The 21,616-nt window shown below is 43.7% G+C and overlaps 1 protein-coding gene across 2 annotated transcripts in view; it reads right to left on the bottom strand.

Moving 5' to 3' along the window:
- Nucleotides 1-15,998: 15,998 nt before the first annotated feature.
- ITPR1 (inositol 1,4,5-trisphosphate receptor type 1) overlaps nt 15,999-21,616 on the bottom strand; it is a 129,377-nt gene continuing 123,759 nt past the window's right edge. For both annotated transcript variants that reach the window (XM_019536601.1, XM_019536600.1), the window contains one exon: nt 15,999-17,308. In XM_019536601.1, coding sequence (XP_019392146.1) covers nt 17,222-17,308 — 87 coding nt within the window. In that variant the 3' untranslated portion in view covers nt 15,999-17,221. The remainder of the gene's footprint in view (nt 17,309-21,616) is intronic.

Below are 21,616 nucleotides of genomic sequence, written 5' to 3' on the forward strand. Positions count from 1 at the left end.
TCAAGCGTGCCTCCCGTCCATCAAGGGCACCTCACGTCTATCTAACAAGGGGTACCTCAAGCATCGAGGGCGATTCGAGTCTATGGGGGGGGGGGAGGGGTTATGTCTATCAAGGCTGTCTCATGCCTATCAGGGGAGCCTCAAGTCTATCCAGGGTGCCTCGCATCTATCAACGGCGGCCTCGCATCTGAAAAAGGGTGAGAAGCCCTGCATGAGCAAGAGCTCTGTGTGACACCAGTTCGAGAAGGCAGGCCAAGCCGCACTGCTCCCCTGAGGAGCCCGGGGCAGCTGGTGCATCTGGAAAAACGCTGGGGGCCAAACCCTCTTCAAAGTCAGACAAAGCAGCTGAGCCGTGCTGACAGTGGCAGGGAGTTTGCGTGTTCTCTCTGTTTATGAAACAACATGTGTTATGTCAGGATGTGGTTAGCCTGTGTAGCAGAGAATCACAAACAGATTTCAGATGACCTCTTGTCAAGTAGACTTGTGTTGGAAAATGAAGCCAGGTAGCCGCAGCTTCAAATAAGAATGGACCACCTGAGCTTTAAATAGAGTTCTCGTTAACGGAGCTGTTAGTATCAGCTGTAAAAAAACAACAAACAAAAAAACAACAACAGTAGAATATTAATGAGCTAAACCATTCTCTGATGGTCTCACTAAAAAGGTCTGGGAAAGGAAATGTCACGTTACAACTTTGCTAAACCAACCTATACATCAAATGACCAGCTGTGTGAATGTACATCGTATGTCAAATGGCAAACAAGATTGGCATTGAATTCATAGCACTCTGCTAACAGAGCTTGACGGGTTCTGTAGAAGGTCTGGCATTTTAAAGAACATTTCAAAATGTTTTAGGCCACCTGTGGTTAAGCAAATTCATCCTAAATTTCATGAAGACCTTGGCAGGAGATGAACAAATGGGACCTTGTTCTTTTCCAATGCCCTGAGAATGCACTTGCATAATATTCAAATATTATTACCACTTGAACTACACACATGGTCACATTTTACTGCTGACATAAAATAAAAATGGAGTTAGAACTCAGTTGCTCAGAAACCAACATTCACATAGTGCATTACCCAGTGTTTAAAAAAAATCTTACTGCTAAAAGTTCTGCTACTTAGCCTTCTCTCCAGCAATTCATTATATGCCACAGCAGTGCTGCACCTATCTGAAAAATGATTGAATTTTCCAAGGCTCAGCAAGAATGGAACGGTCATCAGGATCGGGTCCTCAGGTCGTAGGGGCAGAGGTCTTACCTTAAGGGGTTGAACAATAACTAGTCCAATTTTTGTTCCATACTGCAATATGGCAATGAATGCAGAGGCATCCATTTCATATCATCTAGACTAGACATTGATATTTACCTTGTTGCTGCGTTAACTTGGTTCGGTAGAAAATTACACTATAACACTGCTGCACAATCGTCTTTTTTTTTCATCTGCTCATTGTCCAAAAATTATATAAACATATTTACTTCCCCTCCCTGTTTATTTCGTTTAAATATTTTAAACATACCCCCCATAAAAGTTTTGAAGCAGAGTTCTGTTTTGTCTTCTGGAAAATAAGAATATATCACATTTCCTGCAGCACTGGCAGTGCAGGGCAAAACTTCTGTAAGCTTCAGTCCTGTAGGATATTTTAAATGTGTTCTTATTCAGCGTGTCAGTAGTGAGGGAAAGATGGTAGGCAGCAAGGATCAATTGGAATAAGCCAATGCCTTGGTCATATCTTAACCAAAGCATATAGGATAATTTGCCATGTCAAAAGGGGAGATTTTTTTTAACCTATTTAAACATTGTCATATGATTACAATATGAAAGGGGTTTAAAAGAAGGGATAATGAGCCTTCTTTCCCATTCTAAATAATGATTTGAGTATTACAACCAGGCTTTGCATGGGTGGGTTTCCCTTGTTAAAAGAATATAGGAAGGACATTTGAAGAGTTTGACCTTTTGGTTTCCTTCTAGAATCCAACGTGGCCTCCTTGCTGGGTCTGTTGGGGAAAGCTAATTCCTTAAGATAACTACTTACTATTGCATTAACGTGTATAATAAATGTTTGCCCCACTCATGAATACATTTCTGAGCAAAGTAAGTGCAACGGATCTAGATTCGCAGTAGAAGAGGCATTTTAAAGTGTATTGGAAGATATTACTCAAGGAGGGGAAGTTTGGCCTTAGAAATGTTTCGTCATTACGTAAAGCCTCTTCAATTTTGACATGATATTGAAAAAAGGAAGCTTTATGGGGCTGGAGATTACTTATTTTAGAATTTTCTTTTTCAGCGTTTTGGTATGATGGTCAACGTGTATAATAACCGTGGGCTTTTTATGTGCATTTGCATTTGTTGGTATTCATTAATTTTTTTCTCATAACAAGGTTCTTACCTCTGCGAAGCATCTCCATTTTCTTGAGCCAGAAGTGACAGCTCACACAATAATGGCTTACCCGCACAGTAGCAAGGCAGAACTGCCACTGTATTGCTGGAGCCATACTTTGAAGTTGAACACCAGTCTCTGTGTGGGCAACCCCACAACATCTTCCTGATGAGGGAAATGACTAATAATGAACAATGCTTGAAAAATCAAAATAAAAACTCACTGTATATAGAAATGCAGGCAAGAGTATGAAACTTTCTCTCTAGGGTTGTTGGCTTTTATAAACATTAGCTGGTTATATTCCATTACAGAAAGAGAAAAAGGATCAGTAACACATCTGTGCCGTGTGTAGGAAAATTAGTTTCTAGCACATGGGACAGCCCCAAATAATGAGAAGAATAGAAGAGTACCACTTATGTTACAGAAATATGACAAATGGTAATGTTATCAAATAACCTGAGCCCAGAGTTCCCCTTCCTACCAAAATACATGCAAAAGGACTCTGGGGAGTGGGGAAAGGAGGTAATGAAACAAGGTCCACCATGTGTGATCATTTCTTACTCAAACAGCTTTTACGCAGCATGGTGTGAAGTGTCAAACAATGCAAATTAACATGGTGGGTGAGAGGGGGGACAAAAAAATTGAACACGGCCGGCAAATTGGCACGAAATGAAAAGAACAAAAACCACTCAGCAACTTTTGCATGACATGTGAAATATCACGTGTTGCAACTGGAGAACAGCATATAGCAGTAAGATAAGGACTGATTTGAAAATGAAACTAAACACTACACATGCCTATACATGTGCTCAGGGGTGGGGAAGGGCCATTTTAGTTCGAGCACTTCCCTGACAGCCACTAATTAAAACAACTCTCCATCATGTGTATTAAATCACCCCTGCTTGTACGCCCCTTAAGCCACACCAGCATTTTAAAATGGCCGGGACTTGTGACATGAGCCTTAGTTAAAGCACCCCCCGAGTCTGCTCTGCTCTGATATGTTCTAATTATAATGCAAACCAGCACATCTATAGGCAGCCTGATATTTTTTCTTTAACACATTGGACTTTGAGAAGCTACTGTAGCTGACCAAATACCAAGAAAAAAACCACAGTACATTTTACCTTTCAAAATCTTTTGAACATGAATCCCCAAAATCTTCTAGACTCAAGGTTGCAACAAAAAGTAGTGTATTTAGTAAAAAGAAAAAGAAAAAATAGGTCGTTAACATATAGCATAAAAAGCACTGTTTTAAAGATAAAGCAGGACTGATTTAGCTTATTCTACGTCTCTTTTCTAAAGGCTATTATTTTATGTTCCACTGAGTTTCTCATTTCAATTGGTGGAACAACATATAGCTCTCAGGTATCTAGGAGAAACAGGGTTCATCTTAGAGCATTATCAACTGTAGAAAAGTATTATTAACATTTTCCAAAACGGGAAACTGAGGTGGATCTTAAGATGAACTATTAAGCAAGACAAGATAACATTTAGAGTCAGGGTTTGAATTACTACTCTAGTCTACATTCCCAGTCTGCTTACACTGTTACAGTTGGTTTCCAAAAAGAAGCACGAAGTCTTCCTCACAGCTGTAGTGTTACTCAGCAAGATGCTCTGGATGTCATGGGACTAAAGGGTGGAGACTAGGTAGGTGAAATCCTAGCCTTCCTAGAGTTGATGACAATTTTGCCATTGCCTTTAATCAGGTTAGTACTTTGTCCTTGGTGTTTGGAAGTATATTTACAACCCCTTAAACTTTAATTAGGGTTGTTAGTAGTCCTTCGCTTGAAACTCTTGCCTTGGTTATTTTCATGTCTCCAGCAACACTATCTGAAAGTTGCCGGGCTTCATGGAATCTATTGGCAAATAATCAATAGCATTAGGATATACAGACCATACCCGTTCCCCATCATGGATTTACTGACATCTTTCATTTTTTTAAAATCAGAATGGATGCCCAAATTTTAAATCAGTTCGAAATAGAATCATAGAAAATGAGGGTGGGAAGGGACCTCAGGAGGTCACATCTAGGCCAACCACCTGCTCAAAGCAGGACCAGCCCCAACTAGATCATCCCAGCCAAGGCTTTGCCTAGCTAGATCTTAAAAACTTCAAAGGATGGTGACTCCACAAACAATCTGAGTAACCTGCTCCAGTGTTTTACTACCCTCCTAGTGAGAAATTTCTTCTTTACATCTAACCTAAACTTCCCTTGCTGCAACTTGAGACCGTCGCTCCTTGTTCTGTCATCTGCCACCACTGAGAACAGTCCAGCTCCATCCTCTTTCAAACCACCTTGCAGGGAGTTGAAGGCTACTATTACATCCCCTCTCAGTCTCCTCTTCTCTAGACTAAATAAGCCCAGTTCCCTCAGTCTCTTCTCGTAAGTCATGTCCTCCAGCCCCCTCACCATTTTTGTTGCCTTCCTCTGGACTGTCTCCAGTTTGTCCACATCCTTCATGTAGCAGGCAGGAGCCCAAAACTGAACACAGTGCTCCAGAAGAATTGTTTGGAATTCTTCAGAATTCAGAAGAAAATGTTGGGAAAGTAAGGCTTGCTTAGCAGAAGGCCAACAAAGATCTGTAATTCCATAAATAGCAATGAGCAGGGGAAAAAAAAGAAAGAGCATTGGAATAATAGTCTTCGCAGAGTTTATGTTCTGCTGGTCGTGGGATTTTTTTGTTGTTTCCTATCTGTTTCAGTAACATGTCTAGCGGTTATAAAACGAGTAGCGTTTATCTGACCCAGAAGTCAGAGACATTACCTCATTGCTATGGGGGCAGTGGCAATTAGGCTGCAAAAACCAGCCAAGCAATGCCATTGGGTACAATCATCTGTGGCAGGCTTAACCTTTATGGGCAGCATTATTACAGAGGGGCAGCCCAGCAGCATGCTACAACTTCCACGATTCCACTCTTCATCACAGTAGCAAAAACAAAGCAGGAAAGGCCTTTTCCTTTCATCAGACTGAGGAATGGTCATGAAAATGTACTGGGATGTGTGTTAGAAGTGTCACAAGTTTAATTAAACAGGATAAGTTTAGCGACTTGTAACCACCTTGATTTTTACCAAGTAGGTTCCAGAGATGATACAGTGTATGAACCGAATATAAGTATAGGAAGCGTCCTACTGTCCTCCGGCAATTACAGTACATGAAAGATGATGCACAAAGGTTAAGTTAACAATCAGGTCACCAGCTGTGTACAGCCTAGTCTCTTCAGCAGGGAGAGGTAGCCGAATTTAACATACAAATAGAGAAGGTAAATGTAATGGCTTGCCTGCTGGTGTGCTGTCTTTTTCTGAGTATCAAATAAGAGAGCCAGATTATCTCTTATCTTTTTGTTCCCGTTACTGACTGATCTCCACAAAGATAATTTCCAACTCTTTGGAGAACTAGCTTTTAAATGGTAATGGGTGTTCTTCTTTTCAGGAGATGACAACTGTATGTCTAGTTTCTCTTAACACCTCGTGCTTGAGACAGGGCAGTCTGTAGAATACAGGTGGCGGGTCTAGGAGAAATGTGTACTTAATTTTATTTTAGCCTATTAAAGATTCACTCCGGGGCTTGAACTGAGCCCAGATGACTTTGAGCATGGCCTTCCTAGTTATCAATATATAGACCTTGTTTTGACAGGGTGAGTAGGATCCTACTAAAAATGCATCTTTACATAATTCTCTCCGGTTGTGGCACACATAAAACGGGGCTTTCCTTCCCCAGGCTGCCACCCATTCTGCTGATTCATTCTGCCTACCCGTGTCTGTTCCACTCTTTCATGCATCACATCTACATATTTGACTGGAATGTTTAGCATCGTGTTTGTTTGCTTTTCCATTTCTTGAAATACAAATGTTTTGCATAGACTGCGGTGCCACTAGCCTCCTGCTGGATAACTTCATAATCTGTATGGCTGCATGGTCACTAGCCCCTGCTCACCTCTCCCTGGTAGAGAGGGTGAGTGGTAGTGCCACAATTACCTTAAAACAGCATGCCAGCACCCTTGCACTAAAATCCAGCCTGCCCACAATTTAGGGCTACAGGAGAAGTGAGAAGATTTGGTTTGAGAGAGTGAGAGATGATCCTTGCTGAAGGCATTGTAAAAACAAGACTCTTTTTTTTTAAAAGAAGTTTACCCAGGACCAGATCCACAGAAGGGATGAGGTAGCCACCTGACTTTTAGGCACTAGCCACCTCAGGCTTGAGTCCCAAACTTCTAGGATGCATGGGAAGGGCGCGGTTCCTGAATATGGCATCCGCAGAAGCCGAGGGCATTGCTAGGGCCAGCTAATAGGAAGTGCTGGGGATGGTGGTGCTACTCAAGCCCTTGAGAAGTTCAGGCCTTGAGGGTCTAACTCCTAGCTGCGTAGGGGTGCCTTCCTCCACTTTGAGCTCACAGTCAAGAAGGCAGGTAAGCCAGCCCTGTTAGACAGTAGAGTCTGGGGACAGGAAGACCACCCCCTTCCTCATTTCAAAAATAGTCTAGTCATTAGATCACTCACCCAGGGGGAGAGAAACCAGGTTCAATTCCCTCCCACGCCTGAGATGGGACTGTGTTCATCCCCAGCTGCAGGACATCATAGAGGGGGGAGCTCTCAGTCTCTCCTGGGGAAGCTGTTTGGGTTTTTTTATACTACAATTCTTTACTGGGTAAGCAAGAAGGCAAGTCTATAACTTTGTGTAGACGGCACTACCACTAGAGCCCCAAGAACGGGGTTCCAAAGCTTCCTCTAAAGAATCATTAAGTACTTTTATTAAATGTCCATTGGAGCAGCTGCTAGAGTTGGGTCTCCTGTTTCCTCAGGAAGCCCCCAAAATCATATGGAAAAATGCACTCAGGGCAGTAACCCCGGGGTGAGGCACCCCCCATGAATCCTTCTGGTGCCACTCACCCCAAGTAGTGCTTGGGGCATGCATCTTGCTCGCCCACCCCAAATTACACGACCGCTCAAATCAGCAGTATTGAGTCCTGTTCAGTTCTTGTCTCTAGGCTATAAACACTCAGATTGAAGCCACACTGGGAGGAGGCACTCCCCTCCCATTGTACTGAAACTGGGCCACCGTGCAAGGAGCTGAAGATGACTTGGAAGGAGAGCACAAGAGGAAGTGCGTATCTGTCGCCTAGCGGCTAGGACACTCATGTGGGAGGGGGATGGCTTGCATGCTGATTTCTGCACATAGGTGAGTTTAGGTATTTTATGTTAAGAAGTCATTGGATAACACACTCCAACATCCCCTCCAGTACCTTTGTCATAGAAGAAAGGAGCCAGGCTGCTTAGCTCTTTGAAAGAAAACATGCAGGTGCCTGCCTTCAGAACAGGGCTCTAGGCTGAAGCTTTGCCCTTAGGGGCCCAAGTGAAGACTTGCCCTGCTCCTCAGCGCTACCTCACTGCGTCGCTCTGAGCAAGTGACAAGTGCTGGCGGCTCTCAATCCCGTTTTGAGCCACTTGACTTTCCTCATGCGCTACTTCTGCCCGCAGCATTGTACTTCGGTGGTCATGTTGCGACTTACGGTGGAGGGAGCCAACACAGCAGAATGGCATCTCACTGCTTGATGCTACAGAAAGAAACAGTTATGGGGGTGTGGCGGGGAGTGGTGGGGTGGCTGGTCCCCTCTTCCACCTGGCATCAGCTTTTTAGCTAAATAATTGGAAACACTTGTTCCAGCAGACAGAGGCATAAAATCCTATCGTTGGAAATAAGATGCATATTTATAGCTGTGGGGGAAACTAACCACTGGAACTAGTAAAATTCTCCATCACGTGGAGCCTTTAAATCATGTCTGGATATCTTTTGGGACAATACGGGTTAGCTTAACCACAGGTTATTGGACTTGATGCACTAAGATATTGTGCATTATACAAATAATTACACTAGGCCTGTTTCTCTCAAACTGGGGTATGCAATGAACTTCCATGAGAAGCTCAATGAGAAAATGGAATTAAGGAGAAGGAAAATATGAACAGAGGAAACTTAGAAGCGAAGAACAACTCTACAATCTTTCCTGGGTTAGAGCAGGGTTATAATGGCAAGAAGTATGACTTTTTCCTTGTTATCTGTCACAAGGACTCATAAGGGTACATTGCAGTATAGCCGAAGTAAAAATGAGTAGGTGACCCCCCAAAATGTTTGCGAGTTCTGCACTTGGCAATCAAAATGGTCCCCCTGGCTTCAACATTTATGAATCACATCTTGCTTAAATATGCATGAAACCTCAGGTGATGTCTACACAGAGATAAGCTGCATTTCTGAACTCATTTCAGGTACAGTAGAACCCCACAGAGGTATCATTTTCTGCACTGTAATTTCAGTGTACACAATGTTACTTCTATCATTCATGCTATGCAAAAGCAGAAGTCTCCTACAGAGTTAATGGATTACATTTCAGCCCATTTCATCTAAAGACAGTGATGTGAAGACAAATGAGAAAACACAAATTAAAGGTTAATGGAAAATCACAAAGTATTATCTCTACTGTTTTACTTAAAGATTCCCACTGCAATTTAAACTTTAGACACCGCTCAAAACTTTCTTTTTAAATGATACAGGAGGTACCAAGATAACATAGCAAATCAGTCACTGTGCATTTGTTTTTATGGCACTACAGGTGGAAATAGGTAGGGCAGAAGCTACGTGTCAAGGAACTGATAACCACAGAGCAGACTCTGCACCTTTGCTTTGGGTTGAGCATTTTCTGACCCTTGCTCTGCCAGATGCTAATCCATCAGGGAAAAGAATGAAGGATCACGACGCAAGGACAGCAGACAAAAATGAACCGATTGCCGGGGGGGAGCAGACCGCACTGGAGAAAGACCGGGCATCAAGGAGCTGAGCCAGGGAGCAAGGCTTAAGGAGGCAGCTGCTGGATGATGGTTGTTCCGAGCATATACAGGCTTACTTAAAGCTCTGCTCCTCTCGCTTCTGTGTTTTTTTCTGGAAGGGACAGAAGCATCTAATTTAAAGGGATTTTCCCAGCTGTTTCTAAGCTGACAATAATTGCATCCTGTAGCTACAGCTGGATAGAAAATGATTTCCCCACTTGATGGATATTTGAGTCATTAGAAATTTTCCCCATGCTGCATTGGCATGAATCTGGAACTTCTGAAAGGTTCTCAGTGGAAAACAGAGGTTGAGATGCCATTATGGCCTGTGCCCTGGTAGCTAGAGCAGCCACTCGGGATGTGGAAGGCCAGGATTCAAATCACCCCAGCGCACAGGTGCCTAGAATCCAAGTCTGCCAATATCCCGGATGAGCATCCTGACCACCACCCTTATGCCTGTGGACTTGGAGACTATGGCACTGCCCCGTGAACAGTTTAGGTTTTAGTAACCTGGCGTTTTCCACCAAAATGGATGCATCTCAGTAAAAAGTTTCCGACTAGAGCCAATTGTGAGTGCAGTAAAATTGCTCACGTTCCTTTGATTGTGCATGATAATTCCTGAGCTGCTCTCATTTTGTTTTCCTCATGCCCTTCTGTGGTTTCACTTCCAAGTGTCCCACTGTTGTCTCACTCAGACAGCCAGAAACTACAGAGGGGAACACCATAAAGTACCCACGAGAACAGTCTACAAGCAGGGCAGCAGCCGTGCAACTGTTTGGTATGGCATCCCTCGCACACATATCAGTCTGAATATGACTAAGCACACTGGCAGTGACATTTGGTTGCAGCTTTAGTATCACTTCCATATTTGTCTTTCCTTCCTAAGTTCATCCCACTGTTGGTTACAGGCCTCTTAAAAAAAAGGTTTATACTCTCAAGGGCTGACAAGTGCCAGAGATGGCAAGAGGGTTATGTGGCTCTTGCTGTAGACTAGTATTGGACAGATATTTGTCACTATTGATTTTGCTTGTCATATGCAGAGATGACATGCAGATCTCCCCTCTGACAGATTGATAGTCATTCTGAGATGCATCCATCCACCCACAAAAACCACAGATATGCTGCTTTACTCAAATCTTAACTTTAACCACTACTTTGTGATGCAAAACTGGTGGAGTTTTTGGTACTTTTTGTTTAAAATGAAATCTTCATCGGGGTTTTCCAGCATCCTTACTGGTTACTAAAAACAAATCAGCATTAGTCTACTGCATGGGCAAAAACACAAATCATTTACTTTTAGACTGTTTTGACATTTATCAAATTAACATGTTTAGTCTGAAGAAAGCTGAACAAGGTAGCAAGAGCAAACATTACACTTTGAAGGAGTTCATCCTCCCTCGGAGATTCACTTACTTCAGTAATCGAAACACCAGATTTCATGCTTATGGAATACTTTGCAGCACTCTGACCTTTAATAAATCCTCACATTTAAAAACAAGAGAGTCCTATCGTAGTTACTCTATTTGTTAAAAGCAGTAGCATTGCAACGCAAAGCTCTGAAGTGTCAGGAAATACACACGCTAAGGGTGAGCCTACATTAGGCAAAATTTGTGAAACCGGTTCCATGATGCGCAACCCAAAATAATCCCTATTTTACAACAAATTTACTGCCCCAAACTTTTAGGATTTTGTACATCATTGTGTAGCACCTACCTGAAATGATCATTTTAGACAATTTTTAGGCAATACTCTGCACACTAGGCTTTTCCTATGCACCATCATATTAGACTGTGTTGCAATAACTGTCTGGAAAAAAATTTAAGGATTGTAAATCAGTCCACAGGGGCACAGAGAACACACAAGGCTTTCTCTTCAGATGCTTGTGTTTTAAACGTAGAGGAGAAGGTACTCTAAATAAGCTTCTCTTGTTCAGAAATACAATGTGCAATCTAAAAAAAAAAAAAGCCCATTAAGTATGTGTGTAGGTGCATTTCCCATTCGGGGAGACAGGCTGAATTGTTATGTGGAGCTATATTATGACCTCACTGACAAAGTATCAATCAAGACTCCATTATGTAACGAGGTATCCATCACACAAGTCTTAGGGAGAGTCCCTGCAGGGAGCAGGCAGACTGTAATCTGACTTCCTTTGTCCTGCTTGGTGCCAATTTGCTCTGAAACCGAGGACAAGGCTAGAATGTCTTTTAACAACCCAAGGCCCACTGCATTACTGTACTTTCGGAAGCTATTTGCATTGCCTTGATTAGCATGTCACCTACTTCATCAGCGAGGAAAATTCTCATCCACCAATTCAGCCATTCATGCAAATTGAAAAATAGCAGGAGATATTTCCCCTCGATGACTTTCCATTATTAGCAGAACTCGTCGATCCTTTTTGTTCCTCTTCTCAAGGTAACTTTCATTTTCAGTCCAGCATGAGAGGCTTTATTTGAATTCAAAATCACTGTAACCCCCAACTTCAAAATACAGGAATCATGTTTTAAAAAAAATAAATCCTGTACTAATCTAAGAAATAGCATGTGGGCATAACACTGGGAGACAGGACCTCCCAAGTACCTATCCAATTCTTAAAGTCCCCTCTAAAATCTTTCACTAGCTTATTTTATCAGATTTGCAAAGTGAGGTAGTGAGATGAATACCTGGCCTACCTCATAGACGGCTTAGGGCAAGGACAGATTCAACTTACTTTTCCTTTAGCATGCGGTCCACACAACAGACCCAGAGCTCTCAACGCTACAGGTTATTTCTCCTATTGATTGAGAAGAGCGAGAAGTGTAACAGTTCTGCCTGGAAGATCCTTGGAAGTATTCACTGTAGGAGCATCTGATGCTTTAGAAAGATCATTTTTAGCAGAAATTACTAGGGAAGGAAGAGATGCTTAGAAATCCCCCTACTGCCAGGGACCTGCATCCCTGATGAACGTGCGTTTAGCCTGTTCCTGAAGATCTCCAATTATGGCAATTCCACCATCTCCCTAGGCAGCTTATTCTTATGCTCAGCTATTCCCGTGTGTGTGTCTGTATGAGACGGATACATTTTTCCTGCTTTGTGATCCAGCTGAAACTTTCCTAGCTGCTGATTAAGTTGATTTCTATTTATCCTATCCCCAGCTGACAGGAACAATCAATCAATTACCAATCTCTTTGTAACAACTTTTAATACAAAGGAAGACTTATTATTCTGCTCAGTATTCTCTTTTCTAGACTAATCAAATATATTTTATCAGTCTTTTCTCATAGGTCATCCCCCAGCCTCCCTGGGGTTGTCGCTCCCCTCTGGACTCTCTCCAGTTTGGCTATGTAGTTCACGAAGTGTGGTGTCCAAAATGGGACACTGGACTCCAGAAGGTGTTTTACCGGTACCAAGTAGAACTAAACCATGACTGCCCATTAATACATGCCCAAATGAGATTTGCCCTTTTTTGCAGCATCACATTGTTGACCCATATTTGGTGTGGGATGCACTGTAATCTCCAGATCCTCCTCTGCAAACCTGCTGTCTCACCACTGCTACCAAGCAGTATTAACAGTATTCAACATCTCCCCACTACACACGCCATCTACTAGCTCATAGAAGACAACTTGCGTGTCTGTTTTATTACTCACTGAGGACAGACAGTAGGCTTGGCCTTCACATCACAAAAGTTAGTAGAGGATCTACCCCTTGCTTGTGTCCTTATTTCTTCAGTGGTTTGGAGAAATTACCTTTTGTTAGTCATAGTTATTCCACTGAGTTAAAACGTTATACACCAAGTCCACAGGTTAAAAACAGATTTCAGACGCAGCATGACAGCTCATTTCACACGCCTCTTCAACAGGGACCGTTTCCACCCCTCCCTCATCCCTACTCCAACACCTACCCCAAACTCTACAACAACAAGCGTCCCACAACTGGTAGAGCAGAAAAGCTTCCAAGAGGTCACTTAGCCAACTTCCTAATACTGCCGTTCAACTTGAAACGATGAGAAAAAATATCCTTCCATATCCTGGGTTAAAACCGCCAAAGCTTTCATTTTTAGAGTTAGAAGAACTTTTCCCTAAACAGCTTGCAAGGCATGAGCAAAGCTTTGTGCACCTCACTAAAGAGCTAAGCAACTTGTGCTATAGAGAAAAGATTAACAGTATGTTTAAATAAAAGCTTTTTCTGCATGATCTTCAAAATCTGAATTGGGAGATGCAATCCCCCTAAGCTGAGGTATTAACCGTGAGGGGGGTTCAGTCCCATCTCCAGCATCATTTGAAGCTCTGGAGAATCAGGAAACCCCAGCCACGGCTATGCCGTGATCCAACAACACGTGATCCAATTTTGCCGTTACATTTCTGTAAGCTCAAACTCTACTAGCCCAAGGAGGCACCTCTTTTCTTCCCACTTCCCTTGCCCTGCCCCAAGGACTTAAAATTGTGGCCCTCCAGGCTCCCACCCCACCACTGATCCCCCCCATCGCTTCAGCTGCAGAAGCAGCTAGGGGACTGGGGGCTACCTCCCTCCAACTTCCCTTGCCCTGCCCCAAGGGATGAGGTGGTGCATTGCAGCACAGCCCATAGGGGTGGTAGAGCCCCCAGCCTGGGGCACCTGCAGGGCGTAGCTGCAGAGGAGCCAAGTGCAAGCACAGCGCCTGGGACTGAAGTGCGGCAGGGGGTGTTGTGACCATGGTGTAGTGGGCAGGGGTGGGGAACCGAGTAGTACGGCGAAGCACTGGGGTATGTGTAGGGCCTGGCTTAAATTGCAGGCCCGCTCACTGACACTGTGGCCCAACTGGGGCAAGGGCTGCTATTTTCACACCCAGATTGTGGGGCCCCGCCATGCCATCTGCAAATCCTAGTAGCCAGCAATAAAAAACTAGTAGGTGGGGGGCAAAATGACACAAGAGAGACGTGGGGAGAAGAGAACCTGGAAGTGGGGAGAAGCTGTTTGCTCTTCTGGGTGGGAAAACTGGGGTGCAGGGGTTTGGGGGGTGGGGAGAACACATGTGCAGAGGAGCAAACAGCCCCTCCCTTACTCAGTGCCAGGACCATCTGCCAAGGCAGCCCCCAACCCTTTGCACCTCAAATCTCATGCTGTGAGGAGCAAACAGCCCCATCCTCAAGCTCTCTCCTCCCCCCTGCCTGTTTTGGGACCCCTTCCCCCCTCTGGGCTGTCCCAGCCTGCAGCAGCCATTTTGTTGCAACACAATGCCATGATATGGCCACTTGCTGGGGAACTCCATATCATGGCATTTCATTGAAAAAGGCATTTTTCACAAAAATGACTTAATATTGTGTTTTTCACAAAAAGGGGGGGGGGGGGAAATCACGATTTAAGCCAGGCCCTAGGCATGTGGTGTGCCCATGGCCCACACTGGTGCAGCCCCCAGGGTGCTTAGACGTTGATACAGAAGGGAAAGCATCGTGAACATGCTGACTGCTCTTTGGCACATAAGAGCTCCTCCTTGTTCAAGCAGCCCAGCAGCAGCACGCAAATGAGCATACTTGTCACTTGTCAAGCAGGCGCTTTGCACTTCAGCTAGGCGCACTGTGCACACATGTACAATGTTAACACCAGTTCCTCCATGTCACCATGGCTTGAGGGATGTCAAAGTATTGCAGCATTGAAAACAGCTTCTCACACAGGATGCTCAGAGAGGTTAGCACGTGCACACGAACCTCCGGTCCATGAGAGAGGCAGCTGCGCTCGTCCCTGCTGAAGCAAGCATTCTGACTGTCTTGTAAGGACAAGTCTGAGCTTCAGCTCTTGCACGTTAACACAGCACCCACCCATCACAGCAAGGCTGACTGTGACTAGTTAATACATGTCTATTCCTCAATGAGGAGGAAGAGAAGAAACGAGGTAAGTGCGTGTCCCAGCTGCCAGGAAATATCGCAAGAGTCTGAGCCACTTGTTGCACAACTCCGGGAGCAATCCTATTCATCAGGCAGATGCCCTCACCTAAGCACACACCGGGTAGCAATTCTATCTATCGCCCACCCCTAAGCTAGTGTCCAAGGTTTAAAGCCTTGGTGGAGAAAGCATCATTTGGTTTTGCTGAAAGTTAAGTATGACGAAGTTATAATAGGGTCACAAATATCTCTGGTTGCAGTGGTATTAGTCAGGATTCCCTTTCCCTTCCCAGTGCAATTGATTTTATTTCTCCATAACCTAGGGAGGTGGATCGCATCCTTTTCAAGACAACTGCGCTTACTTACCAGATTGAAACCCAATGACTTGCACCAGCCGGTTCCTGCTGCACATGCTCCAGTGCGCAGTGAGCACCCTCACCGGCACACCTCTCGTGTTGGGAGCAGGTTTTATGCTCTGCTGCAGATTTCACTGCACTTTATTCAGAGTGGGAGGAAGAGGGGGGAGCAGCAGTGGCCAGGACATGGTTCAGTGACTTTTTGTTAAAGCTAGGATGGAGCCTAAAATTTCCGTCAGGAAAATGTGAAGGAGCCATGGGTGAGGAGAACCATCCCTGCTGAGATTTACTTCCTCTGTCAAAGGCCAATTACTCACTGCTACCAAAAAAAGATTGGTCCCTCAGTGGCTCATTTCAGTAGTCCTTTCTGTAGCTCTTACCTTTTCATTTATTCTGTCCACACAGCTGTGTGCCGTTTTCATGTGGATGAAGGTTAAGGCTAATTTAAAAAAGAGAAATGCTGGGGAAAAGCACTGCAGCGGAGGGGAACAAACCACCAATAGCCTGTTTCTGTACAGTATTATTCAGCATTGTTTATTTAAATATCTATTTTTATGCATTTACAAACTTACAAAGCTTTCCTTTCATAACTTTTTTTTATTTTGTTTTTTCTAGACAGTATTGCAGAGGAATTAGCTTCTGTAAAATGAGGTCCATGTACAAAACTAGGCAACAGATAAAAAAAAAAGGTTCCTTTCATACTGCTCAGCTGAGGGAAACGCAAAAAAGTGACCCTATGAAGGGAAAGGGAGCAAACAGAAGGAGTCCAAATGAGCGGCTCTTCACAAGTATTACGTATGTCAGTGCTCACCTACAAATCCTACCAGGATAGTTTCGGTTTCAATGGGTGCAATGCACGGTGGTTAAAAACTCCTTGGTGGGCATTTGTCTCTAACGAGAGAATGTAAAAACAAAAACACCCCACGCTGGGAATGCAAGCTCTGGAAATGCTTATATGCACGTTCTTAGCAATATGGCACAAAATGCCTTGAGGAGATGGCACTGATTTCACCAGCAGTGCACATTTATCCAATGCTTAGTTTTGCATAAAAACTTCCCTTTAAAGAAATGTTACATTCTCCAAAAATTAGTGCTTGTGCCTCTTTTATGGCTCCTGGTTGTATTTGAAGACGCTTACTAATTTGGAGGCTTCAAAAGGAATATTTAAAAAACAAAATTTGCTTTTTTTTTTTTTTTAAATGGATACCAATTTAACAACTCCTGGATTCCCAGTGTTATCCCTGGGAGGGAAGAGGCAATGAGATATGGCATGATAGCCTATTTACACATATGGTACAAAAATGCCCAGGGGTATTGAAAATCACCAGTAACACAGATTTGGCAGCAGCCTCATTTACATCTGTAAATTTGATACCATTTATTACACTGTACTAAAACACACCAGATTTGAAGATGCGCACTCCCTTCAGGATGTCCAGGAATTGCAAGGATATTGTGATTGCATAATTCATATTGCACAATTGTATAAAAACATAAATACTAGCTATCCTAGTTCTTAAATACAAAATACATGTCACATACTTTAGTCGATAAACCTTTTCAAGTGCAATGCAGGTGCTCTCTTTAGTCCTTCTAAGAAAAAAGGCAATTATGATACTTTTGGCACAAAAATAACCCCCCACCCCATCATGTGCCAACAGTTCTAATTACAATACATATGCCCCAAACTTTTTAGTAGCAGTCATATACATACAGTATAAAAACAGGGTATTTACAAAATGAACTAAACATACAGAAGCAACCTTAGTGGTTGAATCTGACCTCTCGTTTAGCATTTTCATGTTGCTGGGAGAGGGACAAGTGACCCTGCTGATTTATGCTGGTTGCTGTGGGTTCACATTCATGGGAGGAGGATGTCCGAGGAGGCCGATTCGCTGTTTCTGCTTCCTCTGTTCTGTCATCTGGAAAATTAAAAAGGTTTGCTCATTAGACCTAGATACTTCCTCCACGTCAGCTCCCAGAATGAACCATCGCTGTAGTTTGTGGTTAGGGTTTATTCTGAAACACACTTTCTACAAATAATGCACTTCCGTTTGCTACCCGAAGACCAAAAGGCAACTAAAACCCCCGTTTTGTGAACCCACTGGGGAAGTCTGTGAATTTGCTCATGTGACTGAGCATTCTGAGTTGATGCAAGTGTTTTGCAATTAAAAACTGTTCTCTGGAAAAAAAAAAAAAAAAAAAAAGGCAACATGACTGGCATGATGTTAACCCAGACTGCAGCTTGCAAAAACTTCCTGTTGCTGGGGCTTCACTGTAGATGGTCCATTGTTTCCAGTATTTGCCTGGGGAAAAGGAAGGATAGATTGTGTCTGGAAATACCCAACTGTGTGGAGGGAGTTCACGTGAATAACTTCAGCTCTTTAGTTAGAAGAATGCACACATCACTTCTGACTTGGCAGAGCCTAGAGGTGAAGCAATACTGCAAGCAATGGGACACAAGAGCCCTGTTACATTATTTCTATGCACATGCAGGTCTGTACATCAAAACTTCAGGAACTTGAGTGTGAAACTTATATAAATTCCATATAAAATATAAACTTATACAAGTTTCCTAATATAAACTAGGAATTTGTGTCATTCATAATTCCCACCAAATGAAGTAACATGACCAGGGAAAGAGAAAAAGGTATATGAGCTAAGAAAAGGGGCAAGACTAGTAGAAAAAAAAGCAAGATCACAATCTTTCCTTTTTGGAGTTCAGGACCCAGAAAAGCCATAATCTACTTCTGTCCTTTCACCTGTTCCCAGCACCATGCAAGAGCCCTGCTGAGATAGGTGGAGCAACCTTAACCTGTAGTTAAAGTTGGTCCATATATCTACCCGGCTAACTTAGTGGAAATTTGCATGGTCTCTAGTCCTACTAGCTCTGCTGAGATGCACAGCTAAATTAACCTGCGTGCATAGTACCGTAGTTCTGTGGCAACTCATCTTCCAGGTCTGGACGTCACAGATGTGAAGCAACACAGCATATTTCAGCAAGAGGCCACTTGGGAGAGTAAGTCACTTGTAGCAACATGACCCACGAGAGCTGCAGGTGCTGTGCATCTCTGGGATCGGGCCTGAAGCAACTCGTCAAAAGCCGGAGGAAGCCTTTACAGGAAATAAAACTCTGCCCCCACCTGTGGTCTAGCACCAGCTGATTCTTTGCCTCTGCCAGCCTGGGTGGAGCAGCACCTCTTGTACTAGTGCATGGGCTGCAAGCTTTGTGACTTGCATCAGAAGTTCTTGAACCCCTCCATCCCCATTCACTCCCAACGGCATTGTGGTTACCACATGAAAAACAGCCACAGCCCTTTTCTGCTTCTGTTGCTTAGCCCCCAGACCCAGCATACCGATTCTTAATAAAAACAAGACTAGACTATCGCATCTCTCAAGTACTTTGAGTCTTCTCCCATTTCAGAGGATTACCTTATAGGGTAACAGGAGTTACATCATAGAGAGATACGAACAAATGGCTTTCAGATATTACTCCTATTCTATCAAGATTTAAATTCAGAACCAGATTCAAAAGACAGTAATTTTTCATTAAACTAGAATATCAGATCTTCACCGGTTTTCTTTTTTTGGGGGGAATTATTACTGTCTTGTTTTGCATCCGAGTTCATCTGAAAATGCACAATACTTATAGCAGCAAGTGCATATATGCACACAAGGACCCAGGTTGTTTATCAGTTAAATTTTTCATTTGAGACATTCGACTTCAAATGCCAACTAAAATAATTGATTGGAGAGTAATCAATGCCAGGAAAATGGATAGCATGTTTGCATTTTCAGCTCTCTACCAATAAGTGTACCTGAATAGATTTGCATAAAATCTATAAAGTTTAGAGACAGTGAATAAATTCTCCTTCTCAAAAAAAAATAAAATTTTAAATAATTATGTTTGGAGTTTGTTGCGGAAGATGAGTCAGCCAGACTAGATGGCCCTGAACAAGATCCATATGCTACCGTCTTCTACTGGAAGGGTGAAAAGCACTTCAGACACTATTTACTCTCATTCATCTCCACGCAGTATTATTTAATCAATGTCTCAAATCCAGCTTTCACCCTGGACAACCGGAGCCAAATGATGGAGCTGGATGCTGTAAATGATGGAGCGGCACAACTGCGAATAGAACCCAAGAGTCCCAGCTCAGTTCCCTACTCCAACCTCAAGGCTACACGGGAGTTTGAAATCAAATATGAAATGCAAAGAAAAAGAAACTTGTTCATCTTAAAAATCAGACCCCCTGGGCAAAGTAATACAAGATATGCTTTCAGAGAGGACAAGATTTGGAATGGGACCTGAATGGAAACAGCTCTTCACAGGACAGATGATGCAATAAAAATGGAAAAATAAAGGGGTTAGGGGGAGGGAGAAGAGTGAAAATGGTCTGTAAATGGTATTTTGGGGGTTTCATCTGACCAGCCGAAATGTTGATGCAAGGGTCATTAAAAGGAGGAGATCTTTCTGAACAGAAAAATAATCCAACTGAATGCAAGGTGAAAAAAGAAAAGAAAAAAGAAACCTACAGATGGGATGCTACTGGTCTGACACTGTTGTGCGGTGGAAGAGACACAGAACACCCTAAGCCAAAAAAGACGAAGCAGTTTTCATCTTTTATCAATGGACTTAATGAGAGAAACTCTTTCAAAAGCCAACAGCTGTAATGTCTGTTACGTAGGAACACAGTATGGGAAAGGACCTCCCGAGGCCACAGAGGCTGCCGCAGGCATGACATCATCCTTTCCGTACATCTGCAACGAGTTCAAAGCAGCTGAGAGTTTAATGGTTCCTGGTATGTTTTGATTGTTGTGTTATACCAAAGAGACTTTCAAAGTGGACACACAGAACTGCTGTGAAAATGAGAGTTCAGTCCCTAGGAACCTACTGGACCAATTTGCTCACAAAGCAAATGAATGAGAGGTTTGCCCTTTATTTGATTTAAAGGGAAAAAAAATCCCTGAGCTAGTTCCTCTTCCTGGAGACGGCTGTTCCTACTAAAGAAGAGAAATGCCCTAGCCGTGTCGCATAATTGGAGCATCCTGCAACTCGAGCAGGCTTCTCTCAATGACCGTACTTAGGGGAATTCCTAAAAGCTATCACCACATAAACGTAGCTGGTTTCCTCTGCCTTTGCAGCGAAAGAAGTCTCTCAATGCTACATCCCCTGGTCTTGCTTTCAGAAAGAGTAGAAGGGGTTTTTTTGTTTTTTTTTCCTTTGGCAGCCAAGAGTTCACGCTGGAGGACCAAGTGCACTTTAAGTCTGATCCAAAGCTGGCTGAGGCGGATAAGACGACTCTCCTGGACTGCAGACCCTTTAACTGGAAGACGCAGGACACATCTAGCATAATTGTTTCCAGGCAAAGTGTCAAAACAGCTGCATGGTGTGTATTAAGCCAGACACTATAGATCAAAGAGCAAACAGAAAAAGTAACCATGACCACGGGGCCCAGAAAGTGGTGTCTGAACTCAAAATAACCTAGCAAGTAGCTGGACTTCTCTCTCTCTTCTCTATACTTCTGAACAGTCCTGGGAGGGATGCGATGGCAAGAGGGACAGTACTTGACCCTTATCAGAAGAGCAGAGCACACGGAAGGGAAGGGGGCAGCTAGCTTCTTGGCCAACACCCTCCTGCAGAGATTAGGGGCTGGGTCCAAAGGAAGATTTAGGGGCCTTAAAAACAGGATTTAAGTGGCCTGTCCAAAAACTGTACTCCACAAAGCCCTGCTCAGTGACCGAGTAAAAAATATCAGACGCTGCCCTCTTGGACTTGAAAGCTCCCTCCAGGCCTGCACTTCTGCTTAATATGCATGCCCACAAATGCCCTGGTCAGACCACCTAGGTAGGTCACCCCTGCCCAAGCCCCACTGGGCCTCAGACGCTGGCACAGTCGTGTGCAGTGTGCTCAATGCCGAGCTCAGCAAGGTACACAGCACTCCACTCAACCATGCAGCAGGAGGAGGAGGAGGAGGACGACGACGACGACAACGACGACGTGGTGCCACTCACCTTATTATATAATGACCTAGACACTGGAGCACCTCCCACAGAGGTGAGACACCCGAGTACCTGCCACCCCTCCTCCTGCATAGATTTCATAGACATCAGGGCTGGAAGGGACCTCGGGAGATCGAGTCCAGCCCCCCGCCCAAAGGGCAGGAAGTCAGCTGGGGTCATAGGATCCCAGCAAGATAAGCATCCAATTTACTCTTGAAGGTGTTCAA

The sequence above is a fragment of the Crocodylus porosus genome, unplaced genomic scaffold (assembly GCF_001723895.1).
Source record: "Crocodylus porosus isolate Cpor-Errol unplaced genomic scaffold, CroPor_comp1, whole genome shotgun sequence".
NCBI classification, from domain to species: domain Eukaryota; kingdom Metazoa; phylum Chordata; order Crocodylia; family Crocodylidae; genus Crocodylus; species Crocodylus porosus.